Source organism: Anoplophora glabripennis, unplaced genomic scaffold (genome assembly GCF_000390285.2).
Source record: "Anoplophora glabripennis isolate ALB-LARVAE unplaced genomic scaffold, Agla_2.0 scaffold927, whole genome shotgun sequence".
Classification (NCBI taxonomy): Eukaryota; Metazoa; Arthropoda; class Insecta; order Coleoptera; family Cerambycidae; genus Anoplophora; species Anoplophora glabripennis.
This window is the reverse complement of record NW_019426071.1, coordinates 14,769-30,174: the sequence shown is the minus strand read 5'-3', so window position 1 is coordinate 30,174 and position 15,406 is coordinate 14,769. Positions and strand designations below refer to the sequence as shown.

The 15,406-nt window shown below is 33.3% G+C and overlaps 1 protein-coding gene across 2 annotated transcripts; it reads left to right on the top strand.

Moving 5' to 3' along the window:
- Positions 1–437: 437 nt before the first annotated feature.
- LOC108914781 (fanconi-associated nuclease 1) lies at positions 438–14,034 on the top strand. 2 transcript variants are annotated; one of them, XM_018720661.2, is made up of 9 exons: positions 438–940; positions 2,187–2,342; positions 2,587–3,888; positions 4,950–5,349; positions 7,988–8,101; positions 8,881–9,333; positions 11,718–12,267; positions 13,442–13,553; positions 13,607–14,034. In XM_018720661.2, the coding sequence occupies exons 1-9, from the start codon at positions 688–690 to the stop codon at positions 13,675–13,677; spliced, it is 3,411 nt and encodes a 1,136-aa protein (XP_018576177.1). In that variant the 5' UTR covers positions 438–687; the 3' UTR covers positions 13,678–14,034. The 2 variants fall into 2 exon arrangements, with proteins under 2 accessions (XP_018576177.1, XP_018576178.1); XM_018720662.2 differs by lacking the exon at positions 2,187–2,342.
- The last annotated feature ends 1,372 nt before the right edge of the window (positions 14,035–15,406 follow it).

The following is a 15,406-nucleotide window of genomic DNA, read 5'->3' as shown; positions in this document are numbered from 1 at the left end:
CCTTAGCAAAGCGCATCCCAGGCTGCATAGCCGCACTACCCTACCCAACCATACCACACATAAACATGACACTACCCCCGGGGTTTACACAGACGAGCCGGCGAAGCAAGAAGAGCGCCAGAAGAAAGGGCCCTAGCCGGCGGGGCCCAGCCAGGACAAAAGGAGGTCCCACAAAGCGCCTACACCGGCCGCATTTGCGGTCGGGGTAGACGACGGATGGGGCCCACCTACGAAGGCTGTCCAGGCCTACACGAGATGAGGCAGGATAAAGAGGGATAATCCCCCTCGATCCCAAATCATTGAGGCCAACTTTTAGCCATAGATTAATGGCGCGTTTCAAGAACTTAGGAAAAAAACCGCGGATTGCATTATAATTTCTGCTGTGTGTTCCTTTCTAGTGTTCTTCGTGCGTTCTTGTTCTGTGCAGTCTGCAGAGATATGTGCTGTGTTCTGTGGGTAAAATCAAACCAAATAAATAAATACGAAATACGAAAAGTTTGAAAAGTGATGCTAATCTCTATAATTTTATTTATTTTGTTGTATTTTAAAACAGTGGGATACAATATTTAACGAAAAAGTCCTTCTGTGACCTGTGAAGCCGAAAAGTGACTAAAAAACTTCAACAAAATGTCGACTTATCTTTACTGTGATAACAATGTTAGAATTTATGTGTAGATATTTGATATAATGAGCAAATCTAAAACATCTAAAAAAATTACGAAATGCAATCTTAAACAGACAGACATATTTACCGCTTTTCAAAATTGGAAATCCATCAAAAAAGAAAGGGACATGAAAAAAATTGCATTATCAGCTGAAATAATAGTAATTTCTGATTCTGATTCAGAATCAGAAATTGAAAGAACTAGCTGTACTAACAGTTTTCCAAAGAAGAAAAGACCACTTGCACAACCATTTTCGGATGATGAAGAGGAACAAGGTATAAAATAGTTAAGTCTTAGTCTATGTATAATCGATTTAAATTTTGTTTGTACTTAGAGAATGAATGAATGAAGTTTATTAGGTGCCATTTTTCTCAATGGAATATAATTTAACTGAAACCAGTAAAATTAAAGGATCCATAAAGTGTAGCAGTAAGACAATATAAAATAGGTTATGCATAGAATTTTTGTTTTGTTAAATACCTATGGATCAATTTAATCAAAATCTACTAAATTAAGGGTTCCATACAAGGGATTAACCATTTTAGACAATTTCCAAATATGTACTTTACAATCCCCTATGTGTACACCGCAGTACCTCACAGTAATACTTTGCAGTTCATCACAAAACTTCTATGTGCACCTCGTAGATCAGACAAAACCCTCCATTTTAATTTTTTTTTAACATATGACAAACATACAGAAATTCACCGTAGTTTCTAACAGAATTAGAAAATAAATCTGAACATTTCTCGATAAATAAGATGTTACCTGCTATGAGTTTTAATAAAAAGATTATTTAGTGTTTCTCCAAACAGTTTGCTATTTAATTTTGATGTATGGAACAATAAAACTAAGAATTAAATTAATAGTTATAGAAAATGGCCGACACTACTATTCTTTATCTTTATAAAAGTTGTACAGTTAAAAACTTGAATAAAATAGAGCTCTCGATTTATATAAGACTTGCTAATGTCCTTGTTTTGATAATGGCAAATTCTGATGAAGAGCAAGTAGTCAGAATTATTAACTAAATATGCCCAAGACGTTCGTCCTGAGTTATTGGATGAAGAAGAATATATACTATTTTATGGTATTTAATTTTAAAAAAATTTTCCCTTAAAAGCCCTTTAGGAAATATTGTTTATTGTAATTGTCATCAGTTTAAGTAATAATGCTGTAAACGCATCACTATTCAGAATGTTGCAGTACTTAACAGTCCTATATAAATACCATCCCTTCGCAATACGTCTATACAATTTTGATGAACATGATGACATAATTATATCAGTAATATTTATAATGAAAAATACGTAATCCATGGGTTTTGCAGAGGACGGATTTCTTGAATGATAGCTTATAAATTAGTATCTAACTTCATCTTATTTCTTCAAATTCCCGATGTTTCTACATCTATATTGTGAATTTGTATTTTCGTTGTCCCATACCCGTTAATGTTTTTACTAACCTAATCTTTGTTCATGTTCTGCTAGAAGTAGCTAGTATCTTCAAAAATAATTTCAGTTACAACAAATTTTCCACCATCGAAACAAGTGATAGTGAAAAAAGAGGATATCTCGGAAGATGCTGAAACAAATATTTTGCCAAAATTAAAAAGACCTCTATCACATAGTTTCTCTGATGAAGACACAGAAGAAAAAATTCCAATTAATTATACAGGTAAAATTCACTAAATGAAAATTACTGTGTCTGTTGTTCCAGTCTCTATTTATTTTTTAATCATTGTTTTCTAGTTCTTCATATTGTGAACTGTACTGCCCTTAGTTTGTTCAAAGTTATCTTATTTTCAATAGCAAAGTATTTCAAAATAAATTATTTTAACAATTGCAAATAAAACTACTAATTAAATTTTATTTTTATTTTTTTTTCTCCTATTTGTAATGTATTAAGATGAAAATTTTAGGGTTCAGTAATGAAACAATTCCAATTGAATCAGGAGACAGTCCAATGTATCCCGCTGCTTGTTCAACACCCCGTCCTGTATCAAATCTTGGTGATGATTTAGATACTCACGTCGGTCGGGAAATCTTGGATATTTCCCAAATAGAGAAAAGTGGTTGTAGCCCAGCTACCTCTACTGATTCTGAAAAGACGGTAGTAGAAAAAGAAGTATCACACACAGGAAGGGTTCAAATAATAAATGCAGTAATCATTAAACCGAACAACAGTAGTTTTTATACAAATACTACAGTTCAAGCACAGTACTCCAGTAATACCGAAAGCACTGGAAGTCCATCGGGTAGTTGTTCTAGAAATACTACCGTTATTCCCCAGTGCTCCAGTAGTACTACAAGCATTGCAGGTACTAGTAAAAAAAGAAGCATTCAACAGGAAAAAGATGCCAAAAAACTTAGAACAATGAACACAGATGCAGCTTCAACATCAGAAAAATTTCAGCAAAATATGGTTTCTCAAGAATTTAGAAAAAATGGGTCCACATCCACTTCTACATGTAAATGTGATTCGAGATGGCTGTCTAAGGAAAACAAACCTGATTGCAATAAGAATAAAAGAAAGAGTGACTGTCCAAGACTAGGAGAGATCAAGAAATGTGTTGTAGCAGATAAAAAAGGAGTAAAAGCATTAGGAAAAGATAGCGTTCAAAAAAACCAAAACAAGAATACACAGCAACAAGTTGATAATACTCTAAAAGTGTCATCGAAGGAAAATGTACATAATTATTCTAAAGGCGGCAGTACAACCGATAAAAATGAGAATTTGCTCCTCACTGTGAACAAAGCAATCGATAGCGACAGATCGGGTGCTAATATTTCTCCCAACCAGAACTGTTCCTGTAGAGAAATAAGTCCGGAAACGGTATCAAAATGTGATAAGACTGCAAATAGTAATGGTAGCCCAAAGAAAAGCTTGGACAATACAAGTTCTTCTCCAGGCAAAAATATCGTACCAAAAAAGGAAGAGAAGAAGATGAACACAGAGTCGCTCATATTATTAACAGGTTTGTTTAAGACTGTTTTTTCCTCTAAGCATGTAGTAAATAATCTTCTAGAAACTGAAAGAAAGTTGATTAAAAACTTTTTATTAATGGACATTAAATTCCAATACGTTTGTTTGAAGCTTTTTACTAGGCAGAGGAAGTGGTACAATGCTTTTAAATTCTGCAGACTTATTAATCTTGACATGGAGGAGACTGAGGTATGTGAAATGGTCAAGATTTTTGAACAACATCAAATTGTCGATACAAGTAAGTAAAATTCTTTGTTTATGTTTTAGACCTTACAATTGTTGAGTGCAGCATTTCAGGTACTTCTCAAATGCTTATTTGTAGTATGTTGCAAATAAAATTTTTTTCTCAAAAACCATTTAATATTACTAGGACTGTGAATTAATTTTGAGATTTTTTGGTAAATTCAAGGCTTTATTGTGAAAAATTGTGTACATTTTTCAATGCATTGTCCATTGCTAGCCACTATTTTGTTCCATCTTTCCATCAGTATACGGATAGGTGATTCCACCAAAAAACAGAGCATGAGCTTCAAACCAGAAATATTCAGTCTTGCAGTCGATATTGATGCATAACCCGACAAATTCCTCGATTTTCTAAGCTTAGGATTTTCATAGCATATCCATTTTTCATCACCAGTGATGATACGATGCAAAAAATCATTTCCTTTTGCTGTTAAAGAAATTGTTTACACATCAAAATCGCCGTTCAACATCTCTCAGCTTCAATTCGTATGACGCCCAATTTCCTTGCCTTTCAATCATTCCGAAACTGTTGTCCGATCAACATTTAACGATTCAGCATTTGCGTTTGACATGAATCTTGGTTGAGTAGTGCTTCCAATTCCTCATTTTTGAACTTTTTTGGTTGATCAGGGTGTTCTTTGTCAACTATCCAAATCACCCCTTCTAAATCGTCGAAACCGATACTCGCACGTTTTTAAAGATGGGGTATGTTCACCGTAAACTTCCAACAGCATTCGATGACATTCAGTATTATTTTTCTGTGAATTAAACAGGAAACATAAAACTTCCCTCAAATTGTGTTCTGGTGGCTTGTAATTCGACATCTTCAGAGCTGACAAAAAACATGTTTACAATTCAGCAAAATGACACAATAAAATGTAACAATCTAATGACGGAGCTTTGATATGAATATAGCTACAACAGTTCCGATGTGATAAAGCATAAGTTACGCCATCTATTGTAAATCCCTTAACATTAATTGTTTATAATTGATAAAAATGTTATATTTTTTATATTTTTTTAAGAAAATTATATGAAATTATGCTTTATTTTCAGCGTATATGGACGAGAGTGTACAGTATTTATTGCAACACCTCGACAACATCGACTTAAGAGGTATTTGCGACAAGTTCAGACTTAAAAAAACTTTAAGCACAAAGGAGGAAATGGTCAGATATTTACTAAAATATTCTAAAACCCAATCCACATTAACTATTCAGAAAAGTACAAATCAATTATTATTAGAAGAAATAGAACGTAGGATGGGCAGGTGTATCAGACTAAGCGAAGCATTCCATAATGCTTTCTATTCCACTTATGCCCTTGGAACTTTTGTCAATGGTATGTTTTTAAATATAACTGATTACTTTTCCATTATATTGTGGAAGAAGGCGGAATTTCCTGACTATCCCATCGATGAATATGTTATATTTAGCAGCAGAAATGATTTTGTCAGGTATGTTTGCACTTTCTTAATCCATGGATATTATTTACCCATTCTTAAATAAATTCTATATTTACTGATTTACAAATATCTCGGCTGACATCGGCTAATGGATCTTGGGCAGACGACTAACTAACGGCTCTTACACACGAGCGTTGTTTTGCCGATCGGCATTTTTACCAGCCATTGAAACACGGCGCGGAAAACATTTCACATGGCATTGTATTCAAATGTTACTTTAGATGGGACGTAATGGGTAAAATTGAAAGGATATCTTTTTGAAGACACATTACATGTCAATGGTTTCGCAACAAAATTTAAGAGATACAAGAGCTGCCAAACATGCGCGGTATCATTTTACATCTCATATTTTGTTAGTAATGCAGGATCTGTACCGTGGCAATTTAGTAAAATTTGAAAGTATTTTTATTTTAAATTTTCATTTATGTAGATCTGCTTTTTGTCAGAATTAAGCAGGCTTGTGTAGTTTTCTACTAAAATATTAAATAATCTGTTCCCAAGCTTAATTCGTTTTCGTCCGATCTTTTAAATCATCAGACGTTTTGTCCCGAATTACTAACTTTTCTTGGACGTGCGTTATTAAATACCGACTTCCATGTTTGTGCGATTCATTTAGTAGAGCTGGTTCTGTAGCTGCAGGTGCAAGTCCTGTATTTGTGACTGTGGTCGGTGTGTTCGCTGTTTTGTGTGTAAACCTGCATAAGCTACTATTCATTGAATCCTGCAGGTCGTTCAAAAAACCGGGCAGCGACCACGTGCTTCCATCCAAATTTTAATTTGATCTGCAGCCGACCCTCAAACTTGCCGGCAACGACTTTGTGCATAAAGATATATTTAACTATGTGTAAATTAAAATTTTATGTTATTTTGGCGATCGGTATAAATTTCGTTCGGTAAAATACCGTCCGTGTGCACGAGCCGTAAGTAAGGGACAAAATTCTATGAATATATACAGGGTAGTCACTTTTAAGGTGTTCACCATTAGTATCTTCTAAACTAGAAGATTTACAGGGTTGATTAAGGGTTAAACCACCCTAGCACTTTTTGAAAAATTGTTTTTTTTTCCTTAAAATGTACCTTATTATCGTGGCAAAGTTTCATGCACCAAAGAAATCTGCAAGGGCTTGAATTTTAAATGCAGTGCGGCCCCTTTCACTGCTCTATGGGCGCACAATCTAGGTGCCGCTGTTGGTATCGAGAATTGGAGCATCTGTTTGCCACGTATTGAAGGTAACGAGCGTTCAAATAAAAACGTGGTCAAGTTGGTTCTGAAAATTTGGACGTAGGGCGTAGCAAATGAACAGCTGCTATACAGCTCGTTGAGAAATGAGGTTAAGTTGGTCGCTATAAGCTACGCCCTATGTCCAATGTGTCAGAGCCAACTTCGACCACGTTTTTATTTGAACGCTCGTTATATNTTTCTTATTCGGTACTTCTCAGTTAGGACAATCCATATGATATCTTCTTGCACTGGCATCATTTTCTCCTGACAAAAAATAGACTCTAACCGTATCAACTCTTTCTTGATTCATATATATATAATACCATACAATCATCATGATTCTATTGTGTAAGCTTTGCAGATTAAATATACATTGAATGTTTTCTTATTTTAGTACTTAAATCTTTAGACGTGTTTTTCTCAAAACGACAAATTTCATATCTGCCAAACCGATACCTTGAACAATTTTTGTTCAATTGGCTTGAAATTTTAACTGAATATTCAAAACTACTTTCTCCTCGACAGTACGTAGGATTTTTTTTTATAATGCATAGTTCAATTTTTATTAATGATTTTCGAGCGATTTTTTCCATTTTTATTCAAAACCATGCCATTTTTGCAAAAATCAATTTTAAAAAATTCCTGCATACTGTTGTAGCTAAATCATATTAAATCGAAATTTTCTTGGCTCATAATTGTATCTTATTTATTTTATTAAAAACACACTTCAATGATTATATAATAAAAAACTTTTTACCAAATTTCGATATGTTGTTTGGTTTTTTGAAAAAAATTCCTGAAATTTTGGCTGTTTTTCGGCCTCTAGAGTGGTTTACCCCCTTAAATTACAAGAATGTTGCTTATTTTCATGCCATTTCGGATTATGAAAAGAAATTTGAGATAAGTTATACCATTCCTGAAATATGCTGAAAAAACTGCAAATTTGGCTTTTCTTATTTCTTCCATACCTTTTTTTATTATTGTAAGAATACTTTTGTGAAGGAATTTTATTAGGGGATAAAAAAAAGTCAGTTTTACGATTTACTCAATTTCATAGTAGTAGCCTTGAAAGAACAAATGAAAATTTTGACATTTCTGTTTAAAAGTGAACAATTTAACATTTACAAACAAAATGGAAGATATTTATTCTTTGAAATCTATTCGTGAATCAGATAATTTTATAAAAATTGGATAGTATTCTGTGGTGTCAAAATATTTTGCAGAAATGTGCATGCCATTTTGAAATCTCAGGGGAGGCTAATCCTATTTTATTATTTTTTTTTTGTTTAACAGATTTTTCTCTGCTTTCTTTGATATCGTTTTAATTGGAAATTTCTTCAAAATTTATAAAAAAGCACGATTACTATTTTAGAAACTAATAGAAAAATATTTACACCCACATTTTAGCTACATTAAGGCAAGAAAATATCGAGATGAATTAGAGAAGTGTACCGACCACTTACTTAGTTTACAGCTATGTAAAACGATCTTTGGGGAATTGAAGACGCTAGAAGATGACAGGTATGTGAACAATTTATTTTTTACACTTTCGAGCTACTGCATAGTTATATATTTTACACGCTAGAGAAAAAGTAAATTGTAAATATTTTAATTTATAACTCAAAGTATTGGCAGCTGTAGTATTAGATTATCCCTCGTCATTACAGCCATCCAAATTGTCTAGCTAATAATTATTCGACAATAATTCAGTAGAATTGATAAAGTGTATATCGTCGTTGCCCTTCAAAATGCAACATGAATTTTATCAAACTATTCAATGCAGTTAAAAAACTGTTTTTTAGCTTGTTTATATAAGAGTTACAACAATTATTTTAAATTTTACCGTGTACAGTCACATTTCTGTAGAAAATGAGGCCTGTTTTGGGGTTTTCCGAAAAAACCTGTTGCATTGAAAATATTTCAGGTGGACTGTTTTAATTGGGCCAACCTATATGTATGCTATTCAAAATGTTGTCAAGTAAAATATTCTATATTTAAAGTTCTTAACTATTTTAAGATACATACAAATTAACTGATAAAAAGGTTCTTGCAAAAGTTAATTTAGTATTTTAACTTAGAAAATAGCTTTTTAATGAAAATATCACTGTCATACCAACTAGCCCCGAGAGGATTCTTACTTTCACACGTAGAGTATTAAAAAAAATTGTATGCAAATCGTGTAATGTTCTTTTTTTACCCACGAGATTGCCCCACTTCTGAAAAATATGACACTTTACACATCTTTTTGCATGAATAACTGTTTTATTTACCTGTACCACACAGTTTAATAATTTTACCAGGAGTGACGTCGAGAGATTCGAGAATGCTCCACATCTAATTCGATACACGGCGAAAGCAGTATACGTCAGCACACTCTCCTTCATGGCCGAAAGACTCTATTCAAAATTTCCATCTGATGTCAAGGTGTGGCTGGAATACATGATCAATAAGGTGAATTGCCCGCACAAAATCGGCCACTGGTACTGCCTTTTAATTTGGCTGTACATGAAGTACTTGAAACCCTTTAATTATGACCACGCCGCTCAATTACTGATCGAGGTGCTGGGTGAGAAGAGAGAACATTTATCCGAGGTCCAGCTGTATCAGTTGCGCAAAAGAGGGGAGCAGCTGAACTGCACTATAAAGTATAAAATACTGCTGATGAATCATGATCTCATCGCTGAGCTATTGCCGAAACGTATCAGAGTGGAAATGTTTCCGGAAAACCCCGTCAATGCGAAGGCTATAAGAAGGTAAGATCAGTACCACCCAGATTATCAAGGCCTTGTAATTTATGTGCTATTGTTAGAAGGGCTGCTGGAAGGCGCCGGTGTTTCATGGTTATCAAAAAGCGTGATTCGTGCATAGTTTTTTTTTTGCTAAAAGTATAAAACATTACCCCCTTATTTAGCATATTGCATGCTCAATTTTGTCATTGGACAAGTTACTGTGACCTCAAACCATGGCCTGCATAAGTCGCAGCGTATACACACTTAGAAATTGCAGTGTGCATTGTTGTCAAATTTCATAATTTAAAGGAAAGGTTGAGAATTTAAAAGCAACTTTTCACACCACCCACCATGAAGTATTGGTTTTTAGCATGTTATTTTTATTGAGCGGGTGTTCACCAGGAACCCTGTCATCCCACATAAACAAAAATTTAATGTTTCTAAATAGGATAAACTCTGAAACAGTACCTAACGAGTAATCTAACGGAAAACTCAAACAGTAATAAATAAATAATAATTGAAATACACAAAAATAAGTAAATAATCTGTTTACTGATTTACCTGATTTTTATAGCATATGACATACTTGAAATTTTGTGGGTAATTTTTGAGTGCTGGTACCAGGATACTCTTCCATGGCAAATTTCTGGTTCTCACTCTATGAGTTTGTTCCCATCTAATGTTAGCGTACTAGTGTTTAAATGTCCCATAGTCTGTGGAACGTTGAATTAATCTTGCGAACGTTTTCTTATTCGGTACTTCTCAGTTAGGACAATCCATATGATATCTTCTTGCACTGGCATCATTTTCTCCTGACAAAAAATAGACTCTAACCGTATCAACTCTTTCTTGATTCATATATATGCTTTTTCATAATATCACACAGAAACTTGAAAATGAATACACTAAACATTCAAATAAGTTAATAAGTTACTAATACAGTACGCTTAAACTATGCAAATACACTTCATGAGCACCTTCTTGTAAGCCGATAAACTGAAAACTAAAATAAATGTAATAAAATGAAGTAGTGAGAACATATTCAATTATTCTGCACCTATTTATGGGCCACCGAAGATGCACCAGAGGCTACACTGCACAGAGCCTAAATACTGGTTTATGCACTGTGGCTTCGCCACACTTAAATTCATGTGGCCTACTCAGTAGAGGCTAGCCTCAGTTGCCCTTTGTAAGCATTCGGAATCACATTTTAATAGTATCTGTTTTAACTTTCCTAAATATGTCCCTGCTTATTTTATGTAGAAATAAAGGTGAAAATCATCGAGAAATCATAAAAATTACTGGGCGTGATTTTATTGTTGGAAAGTCTTGGGAAAGATAATATAAGAGGCGTCTCATCTCATGGATCATAAAAAAAGTATAGCGTTATTGTTTTTTGTCAACAAATAGGTAAAAAATTCGTCATTTTTCGTTCTACATTTTATTGTGAATAAACGATTAATCTTAGCAAAAAATGTTCAACAGACGATTTGATCTAGAGAAACTCATCTTTAAAATAAGTTAAAATTGTTTTATAAACAAAAAATTTATTGCAAAATTAAATGGAAAAAGTGCTTTTTCTTTAATTGTTAATAAATTTTTAAATAATTAATAAAATCTTACCAAACTTTCCCAAAATGTGAGTTTTTATATCCTTAAGAGATGTGCAAAAGATGGGCTGGATCGGTCAAATAGTTTTTGCAAAATTCCCTTTATTTATCCCATTTTTGTAAAAAAGGCCCATTTTTAAATGACTATTCCGGGGACGGGGTTATGACTAAAACATTCTTTTTGGGCTCATTTTCTTCGAAAGTACACCAAGTATCCTCTAGTTACGAAAAATTAAATATTTTGTCAAATTTATACAAGGTAACCCAGCATTTTACAGACGTTTAAAAATCAAATCGTATCTCGACCATTTGTTTATTAAAAAAAAAAGAATTTCAGATCAGTATTCTAGGGAACATATAGCATTTCCCCTACAAAAGTGAGTCCCACTGAAAATTACACCCTGTATTGTCTACATTGGTTATTGTCTGTTTCTATTAACCATTTACCTCGACCCCCATTTTCTGCAACGTTTGCATTTGTTTGCAACTTTTGCAATTGTGTCTGCAATTGATGTGCAGTTCTTGCAATTGCTTGCGAAACTTTTGCAATTTTCTGCAAATATCGTCATTTCCTTCAAATGTTGGCATATGCGGACTTTAAATGTTCATATTGGCAAAAGAAAAAAATTTAGATTGGCGATAAAAAAATTGTTTGTACTCCTTGTAGTCGGAGGGACGATCAAGAAATTATCCGTAAATGCCTTTTTGATTACAGGGTGTCCCATTAAAAAGAAGAAACATGTTTGGTTTTTAAGTGTATACTTTTTTTCAGCATGTACATTTTCGTTTTTTTTTCAGTAACGTTTCAGGAAAAAAACGCAATTACGAGGTAAGAGATGCGGAGGGAAACAAAATCATATACAAAGTAGAGGATATCGCCTTAAACGACTACCTGGAGCGGCTTCGTTACACAGGAGGCGTCCACTGCGAGGGTTCCATCATTAAGGCCACGTTTACGCTGTTCTTCTTCGACATCATTTACAGCGCTAAGAATAGCATACCTGGAACATTCGTATCAAAGATACAATGTGAGCCTTTAGATATGAATACTCGCTACTTCTATCCAAACCGAAAAGTAGAAATAGATAAACGCTTGAGAGAAATCGAAAGCGAATGGTCTGATGCCAAAATTATAAAATTTCTCAAGGATAATTATGAAAAACATTCGCATGAGTTTGCAGTGTGCGAGATCGGTGTCATTATAAGTGACGTCAAATTTCTCCAGGATTTGGTTGATTGCATTGGACGTAAAGTCTTAGCTAAAATATACGAACGATTGGTAAAAAATTTCAGGGAATACAGGAGCGGTTTACCGGACCTGCTAGTCTGGAATGTGGATAGAAAAGAAGTAAGTTGATACATATATTTTCTTACAGGCTTTAGTTTAAGGAAAAAAGAATTTTGATTTGTCAAAAATCATTTTATTTTGTTTACTTACCACGAAGAGGTGCACAAACTTTAGGAGATATCTCTCGGGTAAAATTAAGCAGAAGGGTTCGCATAAACCTTGGTTAGGAAATGATTTTAATGACAGTTGTTTTTTATAGTTCGGGAATAGAGAACAAAAGAAATTAATCAATCGTATATGGCTTAATTTTTTTTCTAAATATTCTTCATGATACACTTTTGCATGCACTAGAACCAATTTTTGAAACATTTTTACCATTCTGATTGATGTACCTCCAAAACATGCATTTTGAATGCATCAACCGTTTCTTCAAGTGTCAAAAACGACCTCAATTTATTTTCGATGTGCGGGAATAAAAAAGTCATTGGGTGCCAAATCAGGCCTGTATTGTGGATGACACCTGAAATCGACTTTTTCAGTTCTCAAAGACTCACTTGTTTGAGAGCTTGCGTTGTCCTAATCGAAAATGATGAATCTTCGGCGGTTGGTTTCCCTAATTTTGTCGAAGAATTCTGGCAAACCAATGGTTGTGTACCATTCAGAATAAAATGATGCATCTTTGGGGGGCTGGTTTCCCTTATTTTTCCAAAGAATTCTGGCAAACAAATGGTTGTGTACCATTCAGAATCGACCATATGACATTGTAGTACAATTACATGTCCGGTTTTTTTAAAAAACAGGTGGTCATTTGTTTAGAAGTGTTTCATGTTCAAACAACTTGTTGGATTTGGCTCTTCTTGAAAGACCCGTTCAGTCGATTGCTGTTTACTTTCAGACTCATATGCTTAGATCCATGATTTGTCACCTGTTATAATGTCACAGACGTGTTTTGAAGCACCATGGTCATATTTCTTAAGCTTTTCATCGACCAATCAGCACAAGCCTCCCCTCGTATAGCTTCAATCTTAAGGATACTTTGAAATTTTAATCAAACTGATGGAATTAACACATTTCTATCAATGGAAAAACAAATGTGATAAAAGAAATAAATGTTTTATTGACGGCATTAGACATAATGAGGGCGCGTCCAATTGTTGACATTCCCCATAGTTTTAGAGGAAGCTCGTGCTTTTCTTGTGGAATACTCCATACTAGCACCTGTTTTTTTTTTCAGTGTAAATTCGTGGAGGTCAAAGGGGAAAATGATAAACTGTCTGTGAACCAAACATTATGGTTGGACTATTTACGTAAAATCGGGGCAAACATAGAAGTCTGCCATGTACATTGTAAGTGTTTCTTTTTATTATTTTGGAAATTAATAAATAAAATTCAATTTCAGCCATCGGTTCTAAGCGGAAATTGAAAAAAGTGGTAAAAAATCTTGAGGAAGCATCCACGTCATCGTCTTAAGTTAGTAAAGTGCCATAATCTTTTTTTTGATGATAGTGAGTGTCGACCACATTTAAATTTTACGTCTTGACACAGCCATGTCGAAATATACGCATTTAATATTTTTTATATTTTTATAACCTTAAGTAAAGAAATCTACAGTTATTTATAGAAACGAAAGTATCACTATATTTTTATAGTACAAAATTACAATGTCGGTTTTTTTTTATTTTATGCATTGATAATTTTGTCAACTTTTTATTTTTCAAAATTACTATTATACTTATATTTAAATATATATTTTTTGTAATACACAGGGCATCAGCCTATTAAGAATTATATTTTTACTTTTATTCGAGTTTTGAAATATGTTGTTTTATCCGTTTTATTTCTAGAATTTTTGTTTAGTTTTTTTATATATATTGTGCCTTATATATATTTGACATTTATATTGTTATAAAAAAAATAAATCTTAAAATAAGTTTAAAACATTTCTTTCATTACCCACTTTCAGTGGCGCCGGACCAGAAAAACGTCTTGGAGAGACGTTCTAATCAAGAGGAATCGGATACTGATTATTGAACAATTAAATTATTCAGTAATCTATGAATAATGAATACAGTACTTAGTATTTGTAGAAGATTTATAAATACTGAAGATACAGAGGATTCTTAAGTTGGTCATAAAAAACTACTCAAAACAAGAATTTTTCTCAAATTCTATTTTTTAAATAACATAAATAAGACAAAGAATTGCAAAGAATTTAAGCAACTAAGTCGATCGCCTGCATATTCAAAACGGACAGTATACAGGGTGTATGAAGTTTGATTGCCATTACTTCAGCATGAGATAAGAGTAATCTTAAATGAACAAAAAAGTTGTATATTACAGGGTCGTAAGATTAACAGTTTTCAAAATACAGCGAGTATTAATATTGGGGAGTTTCATCACGTGACAACAGAGCTTAACCTAGCGCTACACAGCTGGTGCATACCACTTTTACATGTGGCAGACTTGTCCTACGGAAAAAATGTAAACAACTATTGTGAAACATTTAGTAGATTTCAAGACAATTGTTTTCCAGTTTTTAAATAAATAAAATAAAATGTATCGATTTTGTAGTACGAAAGTAGTGTTGTGCTTAAATTTTAGCTTGAATTTTAGTAATTATGAATCTCTTAAAACAGGAACTTAACTTTTAAACAATTTATGGATTTGAAAGCTATGTAATTAAAGAACCCCAAATAGCAAAATTCAGTAATTTTTAAACACACAAGTACAAAACAAACTACATATGCTCAAAATGTCCACAACCATTTTCGATGCACACACGATGCCTTCGAATCCAATTTTTGCGCACTTGCTGGAAAACATCTCAAGAAAAGGAAATAGTAGTACGCAAAAAACACTCAGACACGGTCCAATTCCAGATACCAACTAAACTGCGTATCGCTGTACAGCTTAGTACCTCTTGTTATCCGCCGCGCCGTTGTCACATTGCTCGATATCGAATTTTAAATTTATTACAAAGCTAATTATTTTTTAGAATTAAGCATAAAAAAGTTATAAAAAATTGTATTTTATCTTATTCTATGCATGCAATTATGTCACTATTCCTTAATTAATCGAACTTCTGTACACCAAGTTGGAGATTTTAATTTTTTTCTCGGAAATGGTTGAGTTTAGGACCTATGTCATCTAAGTTTTTTTTTTGTTTATTTTAATGTATTCTATCGTTTGTTAAAATTAA

What these genes read in the sequence shown, in the direction of transcription:
- LOC108914781 (XM_018720661.2), top strand. Translation starts at nt 688, where the DNA reads ATGAGCAAATCTAAAACATCTAAAAAAATTACGAAATGCAATCTTAAA. An exon ending in GGATGATGAAGAGGAACAAG is followed by an intron (nt 941 to 2,186) that starts GTATAAAATAGT and finishes AAATAATTTCAG; the next exon opens with TTACAACAAATTTTCCACCA. An exon ending in AGCAGAAATGATTTTGTCAG is followed by an intron (nt 5,350 to 7,987) that starts GTATGTTTGCAC and finishes CCCACATTTTAG; the next exon opens with CTACATTAAGGCAAGAAAAT.